Source organism: Microcaecilia unicolor, chromosome 8 (assembly GCF_901765095.1).
Source record: "Microcaecilia unicolor chromosome 8, aMicUni1.1, whole genome shotgun sequence".
Taxonomy (NCBI): domain Eukaryota; kingdom Metazoa; phylum Chordata; class Amphibia; order Gymnophiona; family Siphonopidae; genus Microcaecilia; species Microcaecilia unicolor.
This window is the reverse complement of record NC_044038.1, coordinates 22,603,452-22,631,066: the sequence shown is the minus strand read 5'-3', so window position 1 is coordinate 22,631,066 and position 27,615 is coordinate 22,603,452. Positions and strand designations below refer to the sequence as shown.

Here is a 27,615-nt window from a genome sequence, read left to right as displayed (position 1 = left end):
TGGTTTCCTAGGGTTTAAATAGTTTGAATAACTATTGTGATGTAGGATTCCAAAGTCCTACATTGTCCCTTGACATAGTTGAAGGGATCAAGCATCTCCTTGCTTGATCACATAAAACACTGTCAGCTGATTTGTCTGTCTGGGTCAGAAGCAACTGACTGCATAAAGACTTGAAAGGAAAACATTTTGATCTTAAGAGACAATCGATATGGAGTAATCTCTTGAATTCCGACAGGACTCACAATATGAAGAACACAGCAGTGTGCTCCTCAACCTGTTGGAGACATGTACAGCAAGTATACAATAATGCTACTGATATGGAATGCAAAGTTCCTTGAGAAGGGCTGGTTTCTGTGCTCCATCATTGCAACACTGGTTGAATTGAGGGGGGGGGGGGCATATTTTGGAACATAAAGACTGAGATTTTCCAGTCCACTAAAACTTGAGATCCTACTTTGAAATATGCTAGGACGGACTACATGTACTGTCAAGGCCATATGACCTAGCATATCTCTGTAGATTCTGTGGCCTAATGAGAGCATTGAATAGATTGGACAAGTCTTTGCAACCTAGGTTGTGGAAGAAAGCTAAATTGGCCCTTGTCCACAAGCACAAGACATCTTTGGAAATATATACATAGTAACATAGTAGATGACGGCAGAAAAAGACCTGCACGGTCCATCCAGTCTGCCCAACAAGATAACTCATATTTGTTGCTTTTTGTGTATATCCTACTTTGATTTGTACCTGTGCTCTTCAGGGCACAGACCGTATAAGTCTGCCCAGCACTATCCTCACCTCCCCACCACCAGCCCTGCCTCCCAACCCCGGCTCTGGCACAGACCGTACAAGTCTGTCCAGCACTATCCCCGCCTCCCAACCACCAGTCCCGCTTCCCACCACCGGCTCTGGCACAGACCGTATAAGTCTGCCCCGCCTCCCGATCTTGACTAAGCTCCTGAGGATCCATTCCTTCGGCACAGGATTCCTTTATGCTTATCCCACGCGTGTTTGAATTCCGTTACCGTTTTCATTTCCATCACCTCCCGCGGGAGGGCATTTCAAGCATCCACTACTCTCTCCGTGAAAAAATACTTCCTGACATTTTTCTTGAGTCTGCCCCCCTTCAATCTCATTTCATGTCCTCTTGTTCTACCACCTTCCCATCTCCGGAAAAGGTTCGTTTGCGGAGGGTTGATTTGTTGAAATTTATGAGAGACTAGTAAAAAAGGCCCGTTTCTGACACAAATGAAACGGGCGCTAGCAAGGTTTTCCTCGGAGTGTGTATGTTTGGGAGAGTGTATGTGAGAGTGACTGTTTGAGAGTCAGAGTGAAAGTGTGAGTGTGTGAGAGAGAGAGTGAGTCTGGGTGTGAGTGTGTTTGTGAGAGAGTGTGTGTGTGAGAATGAGAGTGTGTGCAAGTGTGTATGTGAGACAGTGTGAGAGAGAGTGTGTGTGTGTGGGCGAGAGAGTGTGTGTGAGACACAGATTCTCTGTTTGAGTGAGTGTATGAGACCAAGCGAGTGTGTGAGTGACTGTGTGGCACATAGAGAGTGAATGTGATACAGTGCGAGACAGAGTGTGTGAGAGTGAGAGTCAGAAAGACGTATATCAGAGAGAGAGTGTGAGCCGTGCCCTCCCAATCCATGGCCATCTGTCCCCTGGCCCCTCCATTCATCCTTTTCCAGCAATTCCCCTCTCTCCCTGAGCCCTGCCCTCCCAATCAATGCCCATCCATGCTCCTCTGTCCCCTGCCCCCCTCCATTCATCCCTTTCCAGCAATTCCCCTCTCTCCCTGAGCCCTGCCCTCCCAATCCATGGCCATCCATATTTCTCTGTCACCTGCCCCCTCCATTCATCCCTATCCAGCATTTTCCCTCTCTGCCTGAGGCCTGCCCTGCAATCCATATCCATCCATGCCCATCTGTTCATTCATCCCTATCCAGCATTTCCCCTCTCCCTGAGTCCTGCCCTTCCAATCCATGCCCATCCATGCTCCTTTGTCACCTGGCCCCTCCATTCATCCCTATCCAGCAATTGCCCTCTCTCCCTGAGGCCTGCCCTGCAATCCATATCCATCCATGCCCATCTGTCCCCTCTATTCATCCCTAGCCAGCAATTTCCCTCTCTCCCTGAGTCCTGCCCTCCCAATCCATGGCCACCCATGCTCCCCTGCCCCCTCCATTCATCCATTTCCAGCAATTCCCCTCTCTCCCTGAGCCCTGCCCTCGCAATCCATGCCCATCCATGCTCCTCTGTCCCCTGCCGCCTCCATTCATCTTTTTCCAGCAAGTCCCCTCTCTCCCTTCCATGACCCCCCCCCTCGCATCCATGCTCCTCTCTATCCCATGTCCCAGCCTGGCCCGCCCTCTTCTCCCCCCCCCCCCCTTCGCATCCATGCATCGTTTTGTTTTTTGTTTTTCTTCTTTTTCAATTTACCTCCGTGGCGTTTCCGGCAGCGAAGCGTCAGGGAAGGAGGCGGCGCTCCCGACGTCTAGCTTTCCCTTTGCTGTGTTCCGCCTTATTTTGAAGGCGGAACACAGCGAAGGGAAGGCTAGACGTCGGGAGCGCCACCTCCTTCCCTGACGTTTCGCTTCCGGATTTGTTTGTTTTGTCGCGAGGGCGGGGCAGAGACGGCTGGCTGGCTGGCTTGAAGGGAGGCTTCACACCACGAATCCACGAACCCTTCAGCCTCAGCCTGGGAGTGACGTCAGATGGCTTCATAGAACGTTGTCCTCATTAGAACGTTCACGGTGCGTTTTATTATATTAGATGACTATTGGAGAATAATGTAATGGCCTGTCCTTTAAGAATATGGCCATAGTTGCTAGAAGACAATCATCAAAAGTACAGAAAAATAGGAGACCTTATTTGTGTAAATAGGAATTAAGTGAGTCATAGGATAGATTGCAAACCGGCTAAAAGGAAATACATGGAAAAGGGTCACTAGAGAAGTGCCACAGGGGTCTGTTTAACAGTCATAAATGATTTGGGAATAGGAGTGACGAGGGAGGTGATCAAGTCCGTGATCATACAAAAATTGTTGAAATCACTGAGGATTGTGAGGATTTGCAGAAGGATCTTGTGAGACTAGGAGATTGGGCAGACAAGTACAAAGTGATGTATATAGGGAAAAATAATTCCAATTATAGGTACAAAATGCTAGCTTCAGAGTTAGGAATCGCTGCAGAAGAAAAAGAATTGAATCATTGTCTATATGTAGAAACTTTCAATCCAGTGTGCCATGCTGCTAAAACAAAACAACCTCTCTCCCCCCCCCCCCCCCCCCCCAAAAAAAAAAAAAAGTTAGGGATTATATAAAAAAAAGGGATGGGGGAACAAAATTGAGTGATCATTATGCCTCTGGATAGATCAATGGTGTAGTTTATCTGTACCTTGGGTACTGTGTCCATTTCTGGTTGTCTCACCTCACTACAAAAGATCACTATGTGTTGGTGTGTTCTGTTTTCTCTGTTTAAAATGTATTGAGACAATGTTTACATTCAGATGACCTCTGAATAGGGTGGTGGACTTTGGTCCTGGGGAACTGAGGAACTGAGTTTGATTCCCGCATTGAGCCTGCCATGAGTGGGAAAGCGCGGGGTACAAATGTAACAAAAATAAAATAAAAATTAACAGTTCCCAAAGAAATCTTTGATTTTTTTTATTCAGAAAGCTTGATAAATTATAATAGGTAATGGAAATGGTAAGGAGTGGAGGAGTGGCCTAGTGGTTAGGGTGGTGGACTTTGGTCCTGAGGAACTGAGTTCGATTCCCGGCACAGGCAGCTCCTTGTGACTTTGGGCAAGTCACTTAACCCTCCATTGCCCGCCGCATTGAGCCTGCCATGAGTGGGAAAGCACGGGGTACAAATGTAGCAAAAAAAAAAAAAAATAATAATAATTTTCCTAATTTAAGTGAATTGATCAAAAGATCTCATTCACTTGAATACGTTCAGTAATGGTAGCTTATTGGTTCCCAAACTGTGGACAGAACCCTAAATAGGCACTTCATCAGCAGATCGGGTCTCAGAAAGAGGGCTCTCTTTGCGCGCCTCCCCCCCCCCCCCCCCCCCCCCAAAGACCTTCACTGTGATCTATACCCAATAGTGGTAGTTAGCATGGGGCCTATGAGATGGTGCCTATTCATATTTCCTGCTCCCTCCTGCATGGGATTCCTGTTTGACTGGAAACCCATGCAGAGTACTAGAGACACACTGTGATGACTGGTACTACAGCTGCTGCTGTCTTCATGCTTTGAATCAGTGAGGGGAGGAGGGAGTGGAAGGGAGAAGACTTGAAGGTATGTTTTTAATTTTTTTTCATCATCTGGGCTCACATGAACTTCAGTGATAAAGTGGCATCGTATGGGTGGTTTTTGGTTGTGTGTTTTGGCTTTAGCTCACGTTTTTTCAGTAGTAGATCAAAGTGAGTTACATTCAGGTACCCTAGGTATTTCCCTGCCCCCAGAGGGCTTACAGTTGTTTTTTTTTTTTTTTTTGTTAACCTAAAGCAATAAAGGGTTAAGTGACTTGCCCAAGATCCCAGTGTACAGCAGCATAATCTGAACAAGACTTACCTGGTTCTCATCCTGGTGCCCTAACCCACTAGTTTGCTACTCCACATTGGGATGCATTGCTGTAGTTGAATTTGATAGTATACATCTGTAATGTTGGCAAAGCTCAAAGTGTATAGTAAGGGATTTTTATGAGCAGTCTGTGTCCCTGGCTTTCAGATAGTTTGTGTGCTTCCATGGGCACATTCATACAAAACAGCCTTAACTTTGAGTCATCTGTGTAACTTCCCTCCATATTGCAAGTTAATGTTTGATTTGAAAAAGCAGGGACAGGGTAACCACAGCAGTCCTGCTATCTGCCATGGTGCAACAGTATTAAATTAAAAATAAATTTAAGGCAAAAGGAAAGGAGACCTAGCAGTAAGACCAGGAAACAAGCTAGTATTTTATGGTCTAACTTTCCATGGCTGTAAACCTAGGTGATTCTTGCTTACTACCAGATAACTGCTGTCTTTCATGACTGCCATTAGGAAGTGATGAGGTACTTAAGTGTCTGAACAGAAGACATTCTAAATTTGAAAATTGGCTTAGAGGACTTCATATTAAGCATTTGTAAAAGGGCCATTGGAAGTGCTATGTAGAAGGACTTGGATTTGATCCTCAGATCAGATGTTCCACATTTCAGGATGGCTGGGGATGCTCCTAAAGGGGGAGGGGTCAACAACTGTGGCACCAGATTTAGGGCCCATGATGTTGTCTCTCAGGTCAGTTGCTGCAGACTGGAAATAGTGAGCAGGTGGGGGAGGGGGACTCCTCAGGTGGTTGCAAATGAAGTCTTTTTATAATCTTAATATCCCAGCATTGGTTTTGAGTGAGCTAGAGAAAGGGAAAATAATCTTGCAAAGAAACATGAAATCTAATACAAGGATAATTTTATGTTTCAATAATTTTTATTAGAGAGATCACAACAAACATATCTAGACAGTGCTTAACTTCCTCTCCATTTAGTATTATAAATAACATAACTTCCATGGCAAGCACATTAGCAGTATACAAGGATCCACATATCTCTCCAGCAACTTTTTACATTTTCACCCCTTCCCCCCCTCCTCCCCCCTCTCCTTCCCCTCCCCCATACCTATACCCCCCCCCCATCCATTTACTGTCAGTTTCTTATTTCGCAGATCCCATATTCTAATTGCTCTAAGGCAGCAGTCACATGTTCATTATTTGCCCCTTAGCCTGGGGTGTTAGTGTAAGCCAAAATGGGGTCCAACAGGCCCAGAAGGCTCGCGTAACAGAGGGTCGTTGGGTTCTCAGTCTCCTTCTCTCAGTGCGCAACAAGTGGATCATCTGCTCTCTCCACTGGGATGCTGTGGGGCCTATACAAGGATAATTTTAAAGGTAGTTCTGACTCATCTGCTGTTACTCTCTGTATGGGTGTGTCCTGAGTGTTTAGTGTAGAAGGAATTTGAGCCAGTGCCAGAGAAATAAAATGTTAAAGAACTGGACACGTCTTGTTTTGCAGTTGTAAGTAAATGCCTTTAACTGAGGTTTCCAAAAGCTTTGATTTGGGTTTGATGTTTTGGACTAAAGTTAATATGGTATATGAGATTTAATTTCCCTTTATTGAAAGGAGTTAGAAATAAGAAGCAGGGGCTAGACTGTGGAATAGCCTTCCTTCCAAGGCAGATAAGAGAATTATCATCTTTTCTGTTTCAGAATTTCTCAAGACATACTTGTTCTCAAAATGATTTAGATCTGTTTGACTATTAATAGAGCATTATCACATTTTATAACTCCCTCTGTTGAGGTTTACTCTTGTAATCCACGAAGGATCTGTTGAGATATGCGGAATATAAGAATATTTGATGGTATGGTATAAAAAAGTCCTTGGCTAGGATTTTGATCACCCATGTAAGTCTGTGGTGCAGTAAAATACATTTGGATCATTATTCCTTCAACTACAGAATTCCATACTTGATGCTTTTTAAAGCAGTCTCCCCCCCCCCTTAAAAATTTATGGATTAAATTCTCCATTTGGAGAATGTAGGGGTTCTTAACCAGTGGCCCTGCAGCTCCAAGGGGAGTGAAGAGGTCAAACAGGGTACGGCGAAGGGCCTTGAAATCTAAGGCAATTAACTGCCTTCACTTTGTTTAGAAAGTTTTTCAGTAATTAGGACAGTTTCTGGTAGTATAACTGTACTACTGTAATTTTAGCAACAAGTTAGCTCTAACACTGACACAACTGTCAGTCACTAATGGGCATGTGGTTTAACCCAAGGGGGTGTGAGGTCTCATTGGTCAGCTAAAAGGGAGCAGGAACCAAAAAAGGTTAAGAACCCCTGTTCTGGAGGCTGAATGAGGCAAGAGGAGTAAAGAGCAGGGAAGAGCAGATATACACAAAGGAAGGAAACTGTTTTTCCGCATGTGGCTTTGATAGGAATAAGAGTTTGTTGTCTTTGCTCCAGAGTAGAGTAGTGATAATTCGTATCATGATGCAGGAGTTCCTGATGCTTTTATGGTCTAACATTAGCAGGGCTTTTTTTGAGGGGATACTGAGTTCTGGCACCTTTTCCATTGCCTGCTAAAATTGACCCATGGTCCCCAAGTTTTCAGGCTCTACACACCAATTCTGCCATGTCATAGATTCTGTGACTGGTTGCAGGGGGCCTGGCTATTGTGGGGTGGGTCCCTCAGTGATCACCCCACACTCCTGAAGGGTGATCTGGCATTTGAGTACCAGCACCTTTTTTTACTAGAAAAAAAATGCACTGAACATTAGTGTCTATCTGGTCTGCTGCTGCTTCCAAAGATCAAGCTGATCAAAGCACGGGCATGTCCTTAATTTGAAAACTGTTAAATATTTGCATCATGCTTTTCCCACCTTTTTACAGTATGATTTGAAACAGCATGGATTTTTCATATCTGCACACATATACTCCTCCTCAGTGTGTGCCAGAGAACACTGGCTATACATATGCGCTCAGGTGAGAGTTTTTTTTTAAATATTTAAAATATGGTAAATGTTAAAATACTTTTGTTTGCAGATTTGTTTCCTGTAGAGTTGGACTTTTTCTACTGAGTAATTTTTAAAGTGATGAGTTGTTACAAATATTTGCAAAGTAAAATATGTGGTGGGACAGAGGGACGTATCTTCGCCATAGAAAATGTGTACTGTAGTTTTCTTTCAAAATTTTTAGTACAGCCTCAGCCCATGCCAAGTCAGTGACTCAGTCGTTATGCATTTTGTTATGAGTAAACCTTTGTCCCAGACTCCACCCAAAAACATTGTGTAGAATGAGCAATAAGCAATGATGCTGCTGGGAAGAGCAGTATAATAGGAAAACAAAGGGGTCAATATTTAAAAGGACATCTGGGTGGCAGTACTTGCTATCCGGATAAGTCCCACTGAGACAAATTCAGCAGATAAAGATATCTGGTCTCTGCCCCAGGACTGCCTTGGCACTATCAAGTTATCCAGCAAAAGGCTGGCCTAAATCTGTCCAGATAACTATCTGGATAGTGACTGAATATCATGGCTGTCCAGGTAGTGCTTATACGTCACCACTCTATCTAGATATTCAACATCAGTTTACTATCTGGATACTGCCACTCAATATCTGCATTTTTTTGCCTGCTGCAGCTGTCTTTAAAAAAAAAATGCCCACCACCACAGGCTCAGTATTTGGGGGAGTGGGGGCTTTTTCCTCTGATTACTTTATTTGCCCTTGCGTATCCTAGGTTTTCCTTGCTAGAAATAAGTTGACTATTGACTGATGGCCACTGTTTAGTTCAGTTTTATTTTTTCATAATGAGGTAAAGCTGGTCCATTATGCAGAGGAATAGTAGAAGACCAGTATGATGGGGAAGGGGAGGTGCTTTTACTGCTTTAGTCAGGAGTCTGTTAAAGGGATTATGTATCTTGGGTTTTGTATCGCTGTTCTTTGGGGATTGATTATTTCTGGCTCATTTGGTAGGACTAACTTCATAACATGGGCAGCCGTGACCTTCCCCTAACCTTGCTGTTTTGCTTCCTGCCTCTTTTGACTGCCTCAACAAGTAACAGCTTCCTTAGGATAATTGATCCGCTACACAGTTTTTAATGGTAAACATTAGTTTGCAGCTTTATTGATACACCAATATGCATTTAAAACAGTTAGTACCTGAGCCATCTGGTACTTTTATTAGCCCACATATAGGCCCATCATGTGATCAAGCAAGGCCGCGGGGGGGGGGGGGGGGGGTGGTGACTTTTCTGAAGTAAAGCGGTCCCCCGCCCCATTCCCGTACAAGCATGAACAATCCCATTCGAACAGGGCACCCCTTGCTCAGTCTCTAGTCCATCCATTTCCTTTCTGGCTCAGGTACTCCTGCCACTAGCCCAGGGTAGTTCTGCAGACTTGCCTTGGGCTCCCCATAACTAGCTGAAGCCTGTGTAATTCGTACTGAACCCAGTGGCACCCCACCCTGTGCTTCCTGTAACTGGTTACATCAATGTCTTCTCAAGTGCTTCCTGCAGGTCATTGTTGAACAAGTTGTTGTCGGTTTTGACAGATACACTCCATCCTTCCAGTACAGCCCCTTGCATTCTGGGTCCCTTCCATTTGTGCATGATTTGCAGGTCCACATACCCAATGATCAGCAACCAGTGTGCCAAACATTGGCCCACTGGCTGCGGCAAACCCTACACCAACTCGGAGCTGGCATTGGGGTTTGCAGACCATTGGGGAGGAATGGTGAGCCCTGTCCAGCATGCATTTGCATGCTAGCAGAAACCCCGACTGGACTCCTCCCCCCCCCCCCCCCCAGCTACATGGGGGCTGTAGGTCCGGCAGACCTCCAGTCCCCCCCACCCCCGAATACTGGTCATTTTCAAGGTTGTGCCGATGGAAGAGGAGGGAGGCTACCTCCCTCCTCCACCGAAAGTAGGGGGATGGGAAAGGGCCGCTAAGACCACCAGGGGTGGGGAGGGAATCGACTCGCAGCCCATTGGGCCACCAGGGCTCCATTCATGGGAGGGGATGCCAGGAGGGGTTAGGGGGGCTGGAGACCCACAGGATTTCCAGCCCACCAGAACTTGTGTCGTGGGGACTGGTGGTTCCATAGACCTCCAATCCCTGTGTTTGACAGGTCTGGGCTTTTGACAGCCTATACCTGTCAGACAAGTGCGGGAGGATTGTGCCCGAGTGCATGCTCAGGCACAGTCCTCACGCACTTTTATCCTATGATCAATGAATAGCATGCTTAAATTTGCATGCTATTATCCCTGATCATAGGGGCTGTAAAGCCCTGCGCAGTTCCAGCACTATTTTTAGAGCGCTGTTTGGAACAGCGCGGGGCTTTCGATCATCTGCCCATTATTGTATTTATGTTTATATTTGCTCATTTTACTATTGTTACAATGTTCACAAAATTTTTTTTTTTTTTTTTTTTTTTTTAATGTTAAACTGGACCTGCTGTACACCACCTTGGGTGAATCTGTACATAAAGGCAGTTAACAAATCCCAATAAATGAATGGTGTACCTAAGAAACTTTTTTAAAAAGTATTTATTTTGTAAAAGTTGAGAAGCAACCTTAGCAATTGTTTCATATTCATTTCAAACTTTTTACCCATGCTGCACAAAAAAAACCTGAAATCAATAATATAAGACCATCACAGAAGTGCATTCCTGTATATGATGATCTTAATATATTATCAATTTCAGTGATGTGTATTTTGCAGCATGGCTAAAATATTTTTAAGTTTTGCTAAATTGAATTGAAAAAGCTTTCATTTTTGTTATCTCCAGGGCTGGATTAAAGTATATTATTATTATTATTACATTTGTACCCCGCGCTTTCCCACATAATGCAGGCTCAATGCGGCTTACATAGTAATTTGAAATATAAAGTTAATAGAATTTTAATAAAACAGTAGTAAATCAATGTAAAGTTGGGCTTAGTAGTGTATGATAAGTTGAGCTAGATAATATATGACTAGGATAAAAGAGGGTAGACAGGATAGGATAGTGTAATTTGGGAGAAAGGGTAAGGAGAGATGGAAAGGGAAGGATGGGAGGTTGGTATTTAAGTCAGACAGAATTGGGGGTGGAAGTTGGCAAGATTAGGTTGGGGCATTTGGGTAGGCTTGCTTAAAGAGATGAGCTTTCAGCATTTTTCTAAAGGGCAAGAAGTCGTTTATTAATCGGATTGGTCTGGGTATAGCGTTCCAAAGCTGGCTGCCCAAAAAGGAGAAACTGGATGCGAAGTAGGTCTTGTACTTAATTCCTCTACAATTGGGAAGGTGTAGGTTAAGATAAGTTCGTGAAGAATTAGATCTGTTTTTAGCAGGGAGGTCGATCAATTCATTCATGTAGCCAGGGGATTCGCCGTGGATGATCTTGTGGGTCATTGTGTTGATCTTAAAATTTATTCTTTCTTTGATGGGGTGCCAGTGAAGCTTTGCTCAAAGAGGTGATGCACTTTCGAATTTCGATTTGCCAAAAATAAGTCTGGCAGCCGTGTTTTGGGCAGTTTGGAGTGTTTTCAGTATTTGGTTTTGCATCCTAAAAAGACACTGTTGCAGTAGTCGGCGTGGGTAATAACAGTAGACTGTATCGGGTTCCGGAAAGTGTTGAGTGGGAGATAAGGCTTCACTCGTTTCAATATCCACATCATATTAAACATTTTCTTCGTGGTGAGCTTAGCGTGGTTATCAAAAGATAAATGGCTGTCTATCGTTACTCTCAGTATTTTTAAGTTGTCAGATATGGGGAGTTTGACATCAGGGGTGTTGAGAGTAGTCGGGAGATAAGGGGAGTATTGGGAAGAGAGAACCAGGCACTGCATTTTGTCTTTATTTAATTTCATTTTAAAAGCATTAGCCCAGGAGGTTAGAGTGGTAATGGCAGTATTGATTTTGTCGTGGATTTCAGATAGATTGAATTTAAAGAGGATATATATGGTGACGTCATCAGTGTATAGGCAAACCAGGCACATGCCTAGAGCACAAAAGGTTCAGGTAGTCCGGTGTGATGCTTAATCCAGCTCCATTTTAAAACTTTTTCCTGCCTCTCAGAGCTGTGTGCCCTGGTGTCAACAGATGAGTTGATAGCCAGCCCACAGCAATAGTAGACACACCAAGGCCCTCCTTTTTTTTTTTTTCTCCATGCACAAGTACTTTTTTGCTCACTCTGCTGCTCCCTGCCCCCCAAGTCCCGGCATCTTTCTCAGATTTGTTTCTCCATTCACCCACCTGCTATGGTGCAACTTGTTTCCGGTGGGATGGGACATAAGAATAGTCATACTGGGTCAGACCAATAGTCCATGTAGCCCAGTATCCTGCTTCCAACAGTGGCCAATCCAGGAAACAAGTACCTTGCAGAAACCCAATTAGTGTCAGCATTCCATGCTACCAATCCCAAGTCAAGCACTGGCTTCTCCATGTCCATCTCCATAACAGACTATGGCCTCTACCTTCAGGAACTTATCCAAACTTTTTTTTTTTTTTTTTTAACTTATTCTGACTTCTGTTATAACATCCTCTGGCAGAGCGTAGCTGTTAAGTGAAAACATATTTCCTCCTATTCAATTATTTCCATGTAATTTCATTGAGTGTTCCTTGGTCTTTGTATGTTTTGGTACACTTGAAAAATCAATTCACTTTTACCTGTTCTACACCATTCAGGAATATAGTATAATGGGCGTCTTGGTGTTTACCGCCAGCTGATTTCTACCACAAGCTGAAAACGTTACTGTGGCTTAGTAAAAGACCCCCCCCCCCCCCCCCCAAGATCTCTGCTGACTCCTAAGGTGAACCCTAGCATCATGTAACCATGATTCAGATTATTCTTCACATTAAATTTCATCTACCATTTGGATGCCCAGTCTTCCAGTTTCCCAAGGTCTTCCTGCAGTTTTACACAACTTTAAATTTGCAGATGAGACAAAATTATTCAATCTCTTCGCTCGTCGTTTTGATTTCCAAATCATTTATAAATATGTTAAATAGCATCGATCCCAGTACAGATCCCTGCAGCACTCTACCATTTGCCCTCCTCTATTGAGAAGAATGTCAATTTAACCCTACCCTCTGTTTTCTGTTCAATAACCAATTCCTAATCCACAGAAGGACATTGCCTCCTTTCCCATGACTTTTTAATTTTCTCAGGAGTCTCATGAGGACGTAGTCAAAAGCTTTCTGAAAATCTAGATATGCTACATTGACTGGCTCACCTTTATCCACATGTTTATGCACGCCTTCAAAGAAATGAAGCAAATTGGTGAGGCAAGACTTCCCTTGGTTGAGCCCATGCTGACTCTGTCTCACTAAACCATTTTAGCTGTGTGTTTCATAATTTTTATTTATTTATTTTTATTTGTTAACATTTGTATCCCACATTTTCCCACCTATTTGTAGGCTCAATGTGGCTTACATAGTACCGGCGAGGCGTTTGCCGACTCCGGTGTCAACAAATACAATGTGATTTTGAGGTAAGATAGTTCATGTGGCAGAAGCCACATTAGGAATCGTAGAGCAGAAGAGTTGTGTTGTGTTCATTACGTGCTTTAATTTTCTTGTGTAGCCGAGATCAGGCATTTAAATTGGATCGGTGGGGTATGCCTTTTTAAACAGGGTGGTTTTTATTATTTTCTGGAAGTGTAGTTGGTCGTCATTTTCAAAGCTTTTGGTAGCGCGTTCCACAATTGTGTGCTTATGTAGGAAAAGCTGGATGCGTAGGTACATTTGTATTTAAGTCCTTTACAGTGTAGATTTAGATATGTTCGTGTTAATTTGGATGTGTTTCTGGTTGTTTCCACTATTTTGCCTGACACTGAAGTCGGGCTTACCAGTCTGTAATTTCCCAGATCATCCCTGGAACCCTTTTAAAAAATCAGCGTTACATGTCGGAGGGAAGGCCTCAAGTTGGCTGGAGGCAGTATGTATTTAGCGCTGCTACTATCGGCCACAATGGCAAGTTTAAAGGGCAACCCTGGACAGTGGTTTAAGTAGGAATGAATAGGCCCAGGGCTGAAAAATTGAGATGGGACTCCTATAATACCACCACTTTGAAGGTAGTAGGGACCAGAGGGTGGGGTGGGGGGCCCAGCTTTGTCTCTCAGCAGCCCTGAGCGCAGGGCAGGGGGCCCAGTGTTATTGTTTGCCTAGGGCCATAGAAGGATTAATTCTGCCCTGTTTATATCCAAAACAGTTCCCGGAGTAAGTTATTTTATATAAATCAACTTGTCGCTTTATAAAATAACCTCAATAGTGCACAAATGCTGCCCCAGAAATTCACACCTGCTGCAACACAAGTGCAAATGTGTGCTTGTACTTGACATAAGAATAGCCATACTGGGTCAGACCAGTGGTCCATCTAGCCCAGTATCCTGCTCCAACAGTAGCCAGTCCAGCTCACAAGTACCTGGCAGAATCTCAAATAGTAGCAACATTCATGCTGCTGATCCCAGGGATAAACAGTGGCTCTCCCCATGTCTGTCTCAGTAGCAAAACTTGTTACAGTGGGATTTGAACCTGTATTCCTTGGTTTATAATCCACTGCACTAACCACTAGGCTTCTGCTCCGACTTTTACAACAGTAACCAGAAAAGGCCCACAGTGGGAATCAAAGCCACATCTCATGCATTGAAGGGCCATAGCCCCAACCCCTGCAACACATGCTACTTTGTGTTTATGTGCATACATCACTACTCTGCCCAGTTTATGCTCCCAGGAATGATTGTGTGGAGCTACTATCTTCTGATGTGCCTACTTTTTGCATGTGTACACCACTGTTCAATTTTATGATGGTGTTTTTCAATATATAAAACATGCTTTGTGTCTCTCCCCACCCCACTCCAACCCCCACAATGACAACAATGTCCAAAATCCATTCATCTAGCTGAATGGGTTATTTGAAAATTACATATTCTTCCTGCAGGTAAAAGTACGCACTGATAGTTCATGAGTTATGTGCCTGTCGGGATCTATTGTTTTTGCTTGGATTGAAGCTGTTATTGCTAAACGTTGCCTGGTTTGCCAAATGTGTAAGTTTGCCACTGAGTTTTGAAAAACAAATTTTTTTAAAATGTATTTTTATTTATTTTTAACCTACTACAAATCAAAGCACAACTAATTCTTAGCAGTGTCTTGCTGCTGTAGATTTTTAAGCTGAATATAAACACAATTCAGTGGTAATATTGGCATCACTAACATATTCTGCTATCCTTAAAATCTAATTACAGCTGCTAAATATTTAGGCCTGCTGAATTATTTGCTTGTGCATTATGAACCAGAACAGCTGTTTCATGGCAACTGTAAATGGGGAAATCTGATCATTTATGCCATATGTTTTGGGGCAGGGTCATAAAACACATAATGGGCTATTGAGATTCTTCTAATCTTGCAGGACAGCAGGAAAGTGGACTTGTCACTCAGTTCCTTAGATAATCAGAATTACTTGGGATCTTTGTTGCTTGAAGGCTTTTTTTTTTTTTAAAATACATTTAGCAAGAAACAAAATGACCGTTAAGATGTACAATATGAGTTTTGCTCTATACTATATGAAGCTATTAATAGGCAGCATTCATAAACTTTTGACACACAAAAAAAGGCAAATGGATGAGGTGTAGGTTTGGGGAATTTGTAATTTTTGTTTATCATTATATGTTTGGTACAGGAGTAAACTATAATTTATATAGATTGCTATCCCTGAATCTTAACAATAGGTTTGTATTAAATTTTTTGTTTTAATGTTTAAATCAACTTAATTTTCATGATTGCAATTTAAAAACATTTTCATTATAGTTCAAGCTATTCGTTTCCTGCTCTGGATTTTGAAACAAAGCACAAGTTGGATCCAGTATTTGATTCACCGAGAATGTCTCGACGCAGCTTGCGCCTGGGGAATTCTACAAGATATTATTCTCTTGAGGATGCCCATAACAGCAGCATCAACAACAGCTCCTGTCTTGCTGAGAGTGTGTCATCTGCTAAAGACAACCTAGTCAAGTAAGACAGTTATCAGTGTACACAGAAGGGTTTGTTAACTAAAATGTGGTAACTGTTTCCACCTGCCATGCATTATGTGTAGAAATTACACAGAGTAAATGTGTGTTAACCATGCATCTGCCCTGGAGTTGCTGCACAGGAAATTCAGATAACGCAGATACACTTACCACACTATCTGGATGGAGTTACTGCAGCCTGTTGCAAAAAAAGAAGAAAAATCCACTGATTTCCTCCTCCCCCAGTCACCCATGCACACATGCACTTAGGTTGTTTTAGTTGGTCAATTGTGGGGGGACAGAACAGTATTGCTGGTCCCAGTGTAAAATGATAGCTCCGAGCAGCAGGTCACATTATTGCATGACAAAAGCATGGGTGCAGGTAACACAGTTCCTTTATGCAGTCTTGGGAATTATGCCTGTTATTGTGTGGGCTAATTCTCCATCTTGTCAGTAGGATAGCACATGAGCGCAGTACTGGTTAACTGTTTAGTGCACTTTAGTAAACAGGCCCCAAAATAGTTTATTAAAGCACTTTGATTTAAAATTTGGTGCAACTTGCCCAAAAAAGAGGTTGGAAAGCATTCTGTGTGAATCTTTGCATTCCTTGTCATCAAGCAGATGAAGCCATTACGTATGGGTTATGTCCATCAACCAGCAGGGGAGATAGAGAGCACTCAAACTTTCACAGTGCCCTCTTGGCCAGCTAGCTCCACTGCCTCTTCAGTATTCTCTATCTCCCTTAGCAGGGTGGCTGCAGCTTGTTCGAGCTCCAGAAAAATCGGCCGGGAGGTGGTTCCTGGCTTGCCAGTTGTTAACCGGGGTGTTGGAGGCTATAGCAGCTTCACTTTAAAGGCACATAGGTTAGCCCTTTCCCTGCCTTACCCATACCTCTGTGGATGTGGACATATTGCCTTGCTTTCCCTGTCCTTACCCACCAACAGTGGATGCAGGCATATAGGTTCGCCCTTTCCCTGCCTTTCCCACTCATCTGAGCCTCCGGAGTCTTCAATACCTCTGCTTTCCTCACAGCTTAAAAAAAAAAAAAAAAAGTCGCGTCGCGTTTTTAAACGCAGAGACGCTGGAACAGAGGTTTTTGACCTGATTTTCAGCAGGATCATAGTTGTACACTAGATCCTTTGAGGTAAGAGTGTTTTCCAACTCCTCCGGGGTGGGCCCGCGATCGGGGCGATTTTGGCGCAAAACCGCCATTTTGGATTTTACCGCCGTTTTTCGGCGATGGCTGCGGACAGTGTAAAGCGCTGTTCCACTTGTGGCAAGCGCAAATCAGCAGCAGGGCTCTGTAAATCGTGCTGTATTGGCGTAGGAGCCGGCCCGAGCATGGCGAGCGATGTTTCTTCCCGCTCTGAGCTGGCAGCGGGCGCCATTTTGCTTACACCGCATGGCGCGGCCTCCGTGGACACGGAGAGACCTGAGCCGGGTGGGGCACCTCGAGATGAGGTTATTTCAGGAGTGGCTAGCACCGGACAGGATTTGGGTGCCCAGGGTGAGATTTTCTCCCCGGAGTTTGTGCTTTTGCTGCATAAAGCATACATGATGAAAAGAGCCCTTCCTCAAGGGTCGCCTGAGGCTCCTCTGATTGCCCCCCCCGATGGATTCTGGCCTGGGACTGCCCAGTGAGGCTTTTTTCCCGGATGCTTGGCCTAAAGATAAGCGCAGAAGGGTTAATTCCCCTTCAGATTGTGGTGCACCTTTTTCCCCCCCCCGTGGTCGGGGTGTGAGGATTCAGAGAACTCTGACAGACGTTCTTGGTCTGAGGAACCAGAGTCAGGTGCGGATTTACCACAGGATCTGGATGATCCCTCCGCGGTGAGGATTTTCCACCATGATGAGCTGCCAGCGCTTATTTCAGATACCCTGCAGGCCCTCTCGATTGAAGATCCTGACAGTGGCATGGCCTCCTCGGGTAATCCCAGGATGGCTAGTACCAAGAAAGCTGCTCGGGCCTTCCCTTTGCATGACTCCATCCTAGAGCTTGTTTCGGCTCAGTGGGCTGACCCCGAGGGACCTTTGAGAGTTTCCATGGCTATGGGGCAGTTATACCCTCTGCGTGAGGGACATATGGCTCGTTTTCAAATGCCTACAGTGGATGCCCTAATCACTGCGGTGACAAAGAGAACTACCCTCCCTGTTGAAGGAGGTGTTGCCCTGAAGGATGTTCAAGACCGTAGGCCTGTAACAGCGTTGAAACAGTCCTTTGAAATTGCAGGTCTCACTGTTCGGGCGTCTGCATGCAGCTGTTATGCTGTGAGAGCCTGCCTAGCTTGGCTGCAACAGGCAGTGGCTCAGCCCGGAGATGGAGCAGAGCCCTTCTTGGATGTGGCTCCGCGGATGGAGGTGGCCTTGTCCTTTCTGGCTGATGCCCTTTATGACCTTGTCAGAGCTTCGGCTAAACAAATGGCAGTAGCAGTGGCGGCTCGCCATTGTCTGTGGCTACGACACTGGGCAGCGGACATGGCCTCTAAGCAAAGGTTGGTGAAGTTGCCTCTTCAAGGACTTCTCCTATTTGGTGAGGAGTTAGAGAAAATTGTGAAAGGCCTGGGTGATCCAAAACCCCAGCGCTTGCCCGAAGATAGGCAGAGGCCTTCCTCTAAGGGCCAGGCGGTCCACTCCTCGTACAGACCTCGCTTCCGTGAAGCTAGAAGGTACCGCCCGGGGCGTTCTGCTGGGTTCACTTCACGTGCCCGTGGTCAGCAGAGGAACTCCTTTCGCTCGGACAAGCGTTCCGCAGCCGGTGGCTCAAGACCAGGAGTTCAGGGGCGACCCTCTCAATGATGGTACGCCGGCCCTCTCCTCGATGCCTGTCATCGGAGGACGGCTTTCCCTCTTTGTCGAGGAGTGGGCCAAGATTTCCTCAGATCAGTGGGTTCTGGACCTGATCAGAGATGGATACAGAATAGAATTCAACGCCCCAGTAAGAGATGTGTTTGTGGAGTCCCGATGCGGTTCTGCCGTCAAACGGGCGGCGGTGGAGGATACTTTACAAGGTCTGATTCAGTTAGGGGCAGTGACCCCGGTGCCTCCCGCCGAGCAAGGCTGCAGCCGATACTCCATCTACTTTGTGGTGCCGCGAAAAGGTGGGTCCTTTCGCCCTATTCTGGACTTAAAAGAAGTGAACAAGTCCCTGAGAGTGCGGCATTTCCACATGGAATCCCTGCGCTCCGTCATTGCGGCGGTTCAGCCAGGAGAGTTTCTCACGTCTCTAGACCTGAAAGAAGCTTACTTGCACATACCGATGTGGCCCCCGCACCAGAAGTTTCTGAGGTTTGCGGTGTTGGGAAAACATTTCCAGTTCAGGGCCTTGCCTTTTGGCCTCGCCACAGCTCCCCGAACCTTTTCGAAGGTAATGGTGGTAGTAGCTGCTTTTCTCAGGCGAGAAGGTATCGGTTCACCCGTACCTAGACGACTGGCTCATCAGAGCAGACTTTGCAACAGAGAGCTTACAAGCTACAGCCAGAGTGGTCTCAGTACTGCAATCTCTAGGCTGGGTCGTCAATATGGCCAAAAGTCACCTGTCCTCTTCACAATCTCTAGAGTTTTTGGGGGCCAGGTTCGACACAGTCTCGGGCTATGTGTTCCTACCCGAGCCAAGGCGGTGCAAGCTTCAGAATCAGGTCCGTCTGCTCCTGAGGATGCCCCGCCCGCGAGCTTGGGACATTGTCCAGCTGCTGGGATCGATGACAGCCACGATGGAAGTGGTACCCTGGGCGAGAGCGCACCTGAGACCTCTACAGTATTCCCTACTCCGGAGATGGTCTCCTATTTCTCAGGATTACCAATGCAGACTTACTTGGCTCCCTGTGGCCCGTCTCAGCATGGAGTGGTGGCTCTCGGACAGCATGCTGCGGCGAGGAATGCCGCTGACGCTCCCCGTTTGGTGCCTAGTGGTAACATGCCAGCCTGAAGGGCTGGGGCGCACACTGCAAGGGGAAGCATGCCCAGGGTCTATGGACACCCGAGGAGTCTAAGTGGTCCATCAACCGCCTAGAGTTGAAAGCGGTGTTTCAGGCGCTTCTGGCCTTTCAAGTGACCCTGGAAGGATTGGCTGTCAGAGTGATGTCGGACAACACGACAACGGTGGCCTATATAAATCGACAAGGCGGAACAAGGTGCAGAGCACTAGCTGCGCAGGCCGAACTGATTTGCCACTGGGCCGAGCTGCATCTTCAGTGTCTGTCGGCAGCTCATATTGCAGGTCAGAGCAATGTGCAGGCCGATTATCTGAGCAGGCATCAGATCGATCCAGCAGAATGGAATCTGGCAGACGAAGTATTCCTGCAGATCTGTGCCAAATGGGGCAAGCCCGTGATGGATCTAATGGCGACAAGTGCCAATACCAAAGTCCCGTGCTTCTTCAGCAGACGGAGAGATCCTCGCTCGGCGGGGTTGGATGCCTTGGCTCAACCCTGGCCTCCGGGTCTACTTTATGTGTTTCCCCCATGGCCCTTGATAGGGCGCCTGCTCTTGCGGATTCGGCTGCACCCAGGAGAAGTGGTCCTCATCGCCCCGGATTGGCCAAGGAGACCTTGGTATGCAGACCTCCGACAGATGCTCCTGGAGGCTCCTCTGCCGTTACCTCTTGACTCAGGGACCGGTAGCCATGGAGGGCGCCGGCCACTTTGGTCTTACGGCATGGCTATTGAGAGGGCGCAATTGAGGGATAAAGGTTATTCCAATAAAGTTACTTCCACTCTCCTGCAAGCCCGCAAGCGGTCCACTTCCGTGGCTTATGCCAGGATTTGGTGCCTGTTTGAGTCTTGGTGTGCTTCCAGAGCCATTGTTCCAATGCGGGCTCCTGTCTCGCCGATTCTGGACTTTTTGCAGGAAGGTGTACAAAAAGGCTTGGCCTATAATTCCCTGCGGGTGCAGGTGGCAGCGTTGGCCTCCCTTCATGGTAAGGTGGAAGGCGTGTCTTTGGCTGCTCACCCAGATGTGGCACGGTTTCTTAGAGGGGTGCTTCGGCTCCGACCTCCAGTGCGAGCACCCTGTCCAGCTTGGAACCTGGGGCTAGTTTTGAAAACCCTGCAGGCATCTCCTTTTGAGCCGCTTCGGCGAGCATCGGAGAAAGACTTGACACTGAAGGCCGTTTTTCTGGTGGCCATTACCTCGGCGAGACGGGTGTCAGAGCTCCAGGCGCTGTCCTGTAGAGACCCATTTCTGCAATTTTCAGAGTCCGGAGTCACGGTTCGGACCGTGCCTTCCTTTATGCCTAAGGTGGTTTCAGCCTTTCACTTAAACCAGCCTATTTTCTTGCCCTCTTTTTCAGAGGAAGAGTTTCCAGAATCTTTTGGGCAGCTGCACCTTTTGGTTGTGCGCAGGACTCTGCTGCAGTATCTGCGAGTTACTAACTCTTTCAGGACTTCTGATCATCTGTTTGTTTTGCTATCCGGTTCTCGCAGAGGGTCTCCAGCGTCTAAAGCCACTATTGCCCGCTGGCTCAAAGAAACTATCTTTTCAGCTTATCTGCTGGCCGGCAGGGTTCCGCCTGTAGCCTTTAAGGCACATTCTACTAGAGCGATTTCTTCCTCTTGGGCTGAAACTGGAGCACTCTCTTTTCAAGAGATATGCAGTGCAGCAACATGGGCTTCTAAGCTCTCCTTTGCCCGACATTACAGGCTGGATGTGGCTGCCAGGAGGGATGCGCGTTTTGGTGCACAAGTGCTAGCGCGTGGTGTGGCTTGTTCCCACCCTATCTAGGGATTGCTTTGTTACATCCCATACGTAATGGCTTCATCTGCTTGATGACAAGGAAGGGAAAATTAGGTTCTTACCTTGGTAATTTTCTTTCCTTTAGTCATAGCAGATGAAGCCATGAGCCCTACCTGTATGATTGTCTGTCTGTATGCTGTGAATCTGTTTTTCAGGTTCTGTTCTAATTTCCTGAAGTTCCTTCCTTGGGAGAAAGTTGGAAAACAATCTTCAGGATTCATGTTCAGTTTAAATTTAGGAGGATGTGTTCATTCCCTCCAGCATGTTTTTTTTGGAGAATGTGTTGATTCTCTCCAGGAGGCGCGTATGTTCCCCTCCAGTTCTATAAATAGGAGGATGAGTTCATTCCCTCCAGTGTGTTGGGAGGATGTGTGATTCCCTCCAGGAGGCGTGTGTGTTCCCCTCCACTTATACAATAAGGAGGATGAGTTTATTCCCTCCAGGAGGATGTGCATTCCCTCCTTTGAGTTCATGCCCTTGTGATGGGCCATCGTTCGCTGTGAGGAAAGCTCTTGTGATTCCCATTGCGGTTTGCCATACTGCTTTGGAAGCTTCAAATACTGAAGAGGCAGTGGAGCTAGCTGGCCAAGAGGGCACTGTGAAAGTTTGAGTGCTCTCTATCTCCCCTGCTGGTTGATGGACATAACCCATACGTAATGGCTTCATCTGCTATGACTAAAGGAAAGAAAATTACCAAGGTAAGAACCTAATTTTCCCTTCAAATACAAAGCCATATAGCTGCTTGCGTACAGTACTGGTAGCTGTATTGGTCCTGTAGAAGACTGGAGTCTTAGGTTATGATACATCTTTAAAGCAAGAAAAGATGTAGTACATGAGCTTCCAAGGTTACATGTGTCCTCGCCCTCCTTTCCTCCAAATTTTGGCCAACTGAAGAGGAAATATTGATTCCTCTCAAAAGCTTGTATATCACCTGAGAATCATTTTAATACTTAGGCAGAAATAGGTTTTAAGTCATGGTGAAGGGATCCACTGCTGTCAGAAGATTTATGTACATAAATAGATGAGGTTCAAAATCATACAGGTTCGCAGTTACTGAGATCTTATTTTTTAATATGGGGGACACGTAGATTCCTACTATGAAGCTTGATTGAAGCAGATGAAATGCATAGAATGAAGCTTTAAAGCAGGAAATGATCTTCAGTGGTTACAGCATTAAGGAGTTGTGCTTTGGAATTCCGAGAGGAGGTTTCATGAGGTACAGTGCACTCCATTTAAGTGCACGTCGGATAAGCGCGTGCTCTGTTTAACTGCATGCTGTACTTCGGTCCCATTTTTGGCGCCATCAATTTCTATGGGGACAAACTTCGGTTTAGCACACCACTGATAAGTGCAAGATTCGCTTATATGCATGGTTTAAGACCGCTTCTCTGCAGGAAAGACTCCGCATAAGCACACGCACGGAATATGGAAGCCGATTGGCATGTGACAAAGGAGTGGTAAATTTAAAATCTCATTGGTTAACTGCCACAGGCAGAATAAGTGCAAGAATGTTGTTAGAGTGTACACTGGAGTCGTCGTCATCGCGCAACTGTAAGACTTTAGCACTGGCTGAACGAATAGAAGTTCTTTAAAAAATTAGAAAACACAGAAAGTGGAGCATCTATTACTAAAGAATATGGTGTCAATTCCAGTCAAATTTCACGTATCTTGAAGCAGAAAGACCAGCTTCTGAAAGACTGGCAAAACAATACAAATCCACACCGGAAACGTAAATGGGCGGTAAAAGCTGAGGAGGTAAGAAGATGCTCTTCTTCGGTGGTTTTCTCAAGTCAGAAGCAGACAGTTTCCTGTCAGTGGTCCACTGCTTATGGAGAAAGCTAATCAGCTAGCTGAAAGTCTTGAACTAACTGAATTCTTGTGACTCTGGGCAAGTCACTTAACCCTCCATAGCCCCATGTAAGCTGCATTGAGCCTGCCATGAGTGGGAAAGTGTGGGGTACAAATGTAACAAAATAACAAAATAATTCAAAGCCACTGTTGGATGGTTGGAAAGATGGAAGGAGAGGAACAACATAAAATTCAAGAAACAGCATGGTGAAAAACAAGACGCTGATGACTTTGGTGCTGAAAATTGGGTTTTTTCAGTTCTTCCTACCATCTTGAACGAGTTTGCACCTCGTGACATTTTCAATGCTGACGAAAATGGTCTCTACTGGCGAGCGATTCCTGATGGAACACTTGCTTTCAAACAAGCTGAAACTACAGGAAGTAAAACGTCGAAGGACCGACTGACGATCCTCCTTTGCTGCAATATGGATGGGAGTGAGAAGTTGGAACCACTCGTCATTGGAAAGAGCAAACAGCCCCATTGCTTCAAGAATGTTTAAGCAACTTGCTGTGTCATACGAGGCTAATGCAAATTCATGGATGGTTGGGGAAATTTGGAAGCAGTGGCTAAAGAAGTAAGACACTAGAATGCTGGCACAAAAGCGTCGGATTTTGTTGCTGTGTGATAATTGTGCTGTACACAGTGATGATGTCAGGCTGTCTTAACGTCAAGGTGGTCTTCCTTTCACCAAATACTACCTCTCTGATCCAACCTATGAATCAGGGCATAATAGCCAATTTCCAACAACATTATCGGGCTGTTGTGCTACGTCGTCTGATGAGCGTTATGGATGACCAGACTGGCAAGGATAAACGTGCTGTTGAACTGGCTTGTAATCTATCACTGTTGGATTCCCTACATATGCAGAAAGAAGCCTGGAATCATTTTACACAGGCAACCGTTGTGAACTGCTACAAGCGAGCAAACTTTGTTAGGAATGTGGAGAGGGATGAAACAAATGCAGCTGTTGCAAACATATCAGATGAACAGGCTATTGACATCCCTGCTGGTGTTACTGAAGAGGAGTTTCATCACTACGTAGCTGTTGATTACGATCTACAAACAGCTGACGACAGCACTGATGTCGAGATATGTGCCTACACGCAGGCAACAGTTGATGATGAGACACATGATGAAATGAGCAGCGAGGCACATGCTGACGAAATTCAACAACCTCCTGTCACTTTTGCAAGAGCACAGGAGAGTCTCAACACCATGCGGGTCTATCTGGAGGCCACTGGATGTCAGTGCTATCACAGTTTTTACTGTCTGGCAGACGTAGTCTATGGAACTCACAGACACAAGAGGACTATGACTGATTACTTCAAGTAAACCTAACATCAGCTAACGGAGACTGTATAACGTCAGTTAACGGAGACTATACTGTACGTATAATAAACAGTACTGTACATACGTTTATCAGATGTCAGGCTGCTTTGGGTCACAAAGGTTAAGTGCACGCTCCAGTTAACTGCATGTATTTCTTTGGTCCCAGACCCTTGCACTTAAGCGGATTGCACTGTATTGCGATTTGAAGGTAGAAAAAGATGAGAAGGTTGTGAGGAGAGTAAGATGGCATATAAAACATGTTGGAAGGCTGAACTTTTATGGTATGTTCAAACTGTATTTCATGATTTTGTAGCAATGATTCTAATGACACTTCTGTGATAAACCTGTATTTTGGTCACTTAACAGTTTTTGCTCCTTAAGACTTTTTATTTTGGTATATTCTTAGCATTCTGTAACTTTCTTGGGTTGTTCTGTAAAAGGTTCAGTCAGCCAGCTAAATTCAGATGTTGGCCAAATAAGTCTCTTACCTTGAAAATGTTCTTGTGCTGGCGGGCTAAATTTGTCCCCCTAGACCAGGGAAGGGGATGGTATTTGATATACCACCTTCTGTAGTTTAAAATCAAAGCAATTTACCTATTATATACAGGTACTTTGTACCTGGGGCAATGAAGGGTTAAAAGTGACTTGCCCAGAATCACAAAAACTGCAGCAGGAGCCAAACCTGGTTCTCAGGCCACTGCACTAAACATTAGGCCACTCAACCCAGTCTTTGGAGCTCACCAGGATATCCACAATGAATATTCATGAGAAAGGTTTGCATACAATGGAGGTAGTGCATGCAAATTTATCTCGTGCATATTCATTGTAGGTATCTTGAAAACCTGACTAGCTTGAGTGTTCCAAAGGCTGGGTTGAGAACCTTCCCTAGACCGATGGATTAATGGATCAGAAAATGCATTCCCAGTGTTGGTTTTGATTTTTAGTTGGTTACATTTAGCCACAACTATAGTCACAAAAATAGACTGCCTAGATATGTCATGCTAGATTTAGGTAATTTTTCATTCACAAATTTAAAAATAACCTGGTAAAATGACCTGGTTAATTTTGCCACTCGATGGCTTATTGAAAATTTGACCCTACATTTCACATACTGTTGGGAAGAAGTTTGAGAATTGTGCATGTTACTGTGATGTAATGCAGAAAGGGCCTGAGTTATGTAACATCATCCTTCTTTTCATTGTACCAAGTGGAATGATTCACACAATTTTACCCATATAGAGAATGGTAAACGTTGTTTGCAACAAATTGAGCAAAAATGGATTTTCTATTTGAATACTATTGAACCTGAAGGAATGAATGTTAGAGTTGAATGGGCGGCATTTTTCTGATTCACACAGTCCTCTGATAAGTAGATTTTCAAACATTGACGTAGGAGTGGAGAATGCAGCAGGATTGGCTACAGGAAGGAGGAGGAGTGGCTTCCTCCGATTATAAAACGGAGACGCGAGGCAGTTAGTAAAGGTCCTCATCTTCGGAGTGCAGCAGATGACACAGGAGGATTTGTGTTAACCAATGGCATTTGATGAGAATTAAGTGAATCCTTTCAAGAAGAATACCCCTGAAGCAGCGATAGCGAACCAGGGATTTCCTGTTGGATGTAGACGGACGCGAGAGGGCCAGTTCATCGTGGATTTAAGTTAAGTTACTGGCAACAACCACACGTCACTTTAGTGTAAAGGATATTCACATGTAGATATTTAATCCTGTGAATTGTGGATACAAGAGACGTTCTATAATATTGAATGTAAACATGAATTAAAAGTTTGTCATATTTATTGACAACAGTGGAGTTTTTTTGGCGAAATGATGGTGTGCCGTGCCTGAGCCTTATAGACAGTGAAATTCTGGCTGGCTGGGTGGCGATACTGAAGCCTTTTTTTCTCCACTTTAAAATGAATAGAAGACAATAAGAACTAACTGCTATTGCAGGATAGAGTGTGTCCTGGATCCATTGTAACACACAGCAGGTGTGAAGCTGTGTGATTTGAGTTTCAGTTTGACAAGAATACAGAAGCTTGAGTGGGTGAATGGTTTTTCAAAAAGCCATTTTATCTTGATTGATTTTAACTTTTGAAAATTGCCTACATGTATATCCTTTCACTGTAGCACAATACTGCTTTATATTTCTTTCTATTAAACTTCCTTAGTGTCTTCACAGACCAGAACAGAACTTGGGTGTTGTGTCCATCAACCAGGGAATGGAGACAGAAGCAAAAAAGCCCTGTGTGCTTCGTCCTATAAAGATATATTTCTCTGTCGCCAGTAAATGGGTTGCAGAGACACTATGCATCTTCTGGTTTGTTTTCTGTGACAGCTCCGGACCCAGTGGACAGTTGGGTTATGTTCAGCACTAGGTGAGTTCCTTAAAAATTTGAAGACGTTTTGATTGGAGCAGGGGGTGTAACTCAGATGTCTCTGAGTTCTTATCTTCCCTTACCCCCACCCTCTTGTTTCTCTCTCTCTCCATGAAGGGAAAGGACTGATGAAAGAGGATCATGCTTTAGGGATTTCTTGGACCTTGAAATCCCTTTCTCCAACTGAGGTTGAGATGTGTTTAAAGTCTGGACAGGATGTCTGTAGCTACTCTGTTGCTCTCTTCAGTGATTAAGGAGAAACCTGAGCATGTATGGAGGAGCCACCTTGAACTTCTTTTCTGCTGATTATTCAGAGCCCTCTGAGTTCTTTTCCCTCCTTCTTCTGTATCTTCTAACTGCCTTTTCTGGTGCAGTAAAATGTATTTTATCACTCTTTTAATTGGTACTGCAACTTAAACAGAGGAGTTCTGTCAGGGACAGACTCTGCCTCAGGGCTTCATGGCATCAAGTGCACTGCTCATTTCTGTCGCAGGTGAAATGCAATAAAAGTTACCCATTGTTTAGATTTAGTGACATTCAGTCAAGAGGCTAAGCTCCTATTTCATTGGCAGCTACTGAGAAGCACAGAGTCTCTGTATTGTTTCCTGGGGGTGCTACTTATTTGCGCTCAGTGCTGTCCTCTTTAGTGCCAGGCAAACAAGAGAATTTTTCTCTTGAGCTCCAAATAAATTGCCTTTTTTTTTTTATTCAAAGAGCATTAGATGTTAATCCATAATTCCAGTAAAATCTAGACTCTGGGGTTGTCTTCTTCCCAGGGAGCAGTGTTTAGGGTGAAGGGAATTACAGGCTACCTTTAAGATCTGCTCC

General features: G+C 45.0%; 1 protein-coding gene across 8 annotated transcripts in view; it reads left to right on the top strand.

The window, feature by feature from the left end:
* SUN1 (Sad1 and UNC84 domain containing 1) overlaps positions 1–27,615 on the top strand; it is a 152,971-nt gene that overhangs the window by 31,344 nt on the left and 94,012 nt on the right. For 4 of the 8 annotated variants that reach the window (XM_030212206.1, XM_030212201.1, XM_030212202.1 and 1 more), the window contains exons 2-3: positions 7,412–7,504; positions 15,305–15,508. In XM_030212206.1, the coding sequence (XP_030068066.1) occupies positions 7,428–7,504; positions 15,305–15,508 (281 nt within the window). In that variant the 5' untranslated portion in view covers positions 7,412–7,427. Of the gene's footprint in view, positions 1–7,405; positions 7,505–15,304; positions 15,509–27,615 lie in introns of all 8 variants that reach the window. The other 4 variants (XM_030212205.1, XM_030212203.1, XM_030212204.1 and 1 more) reach the window with 2 other exon arrangements.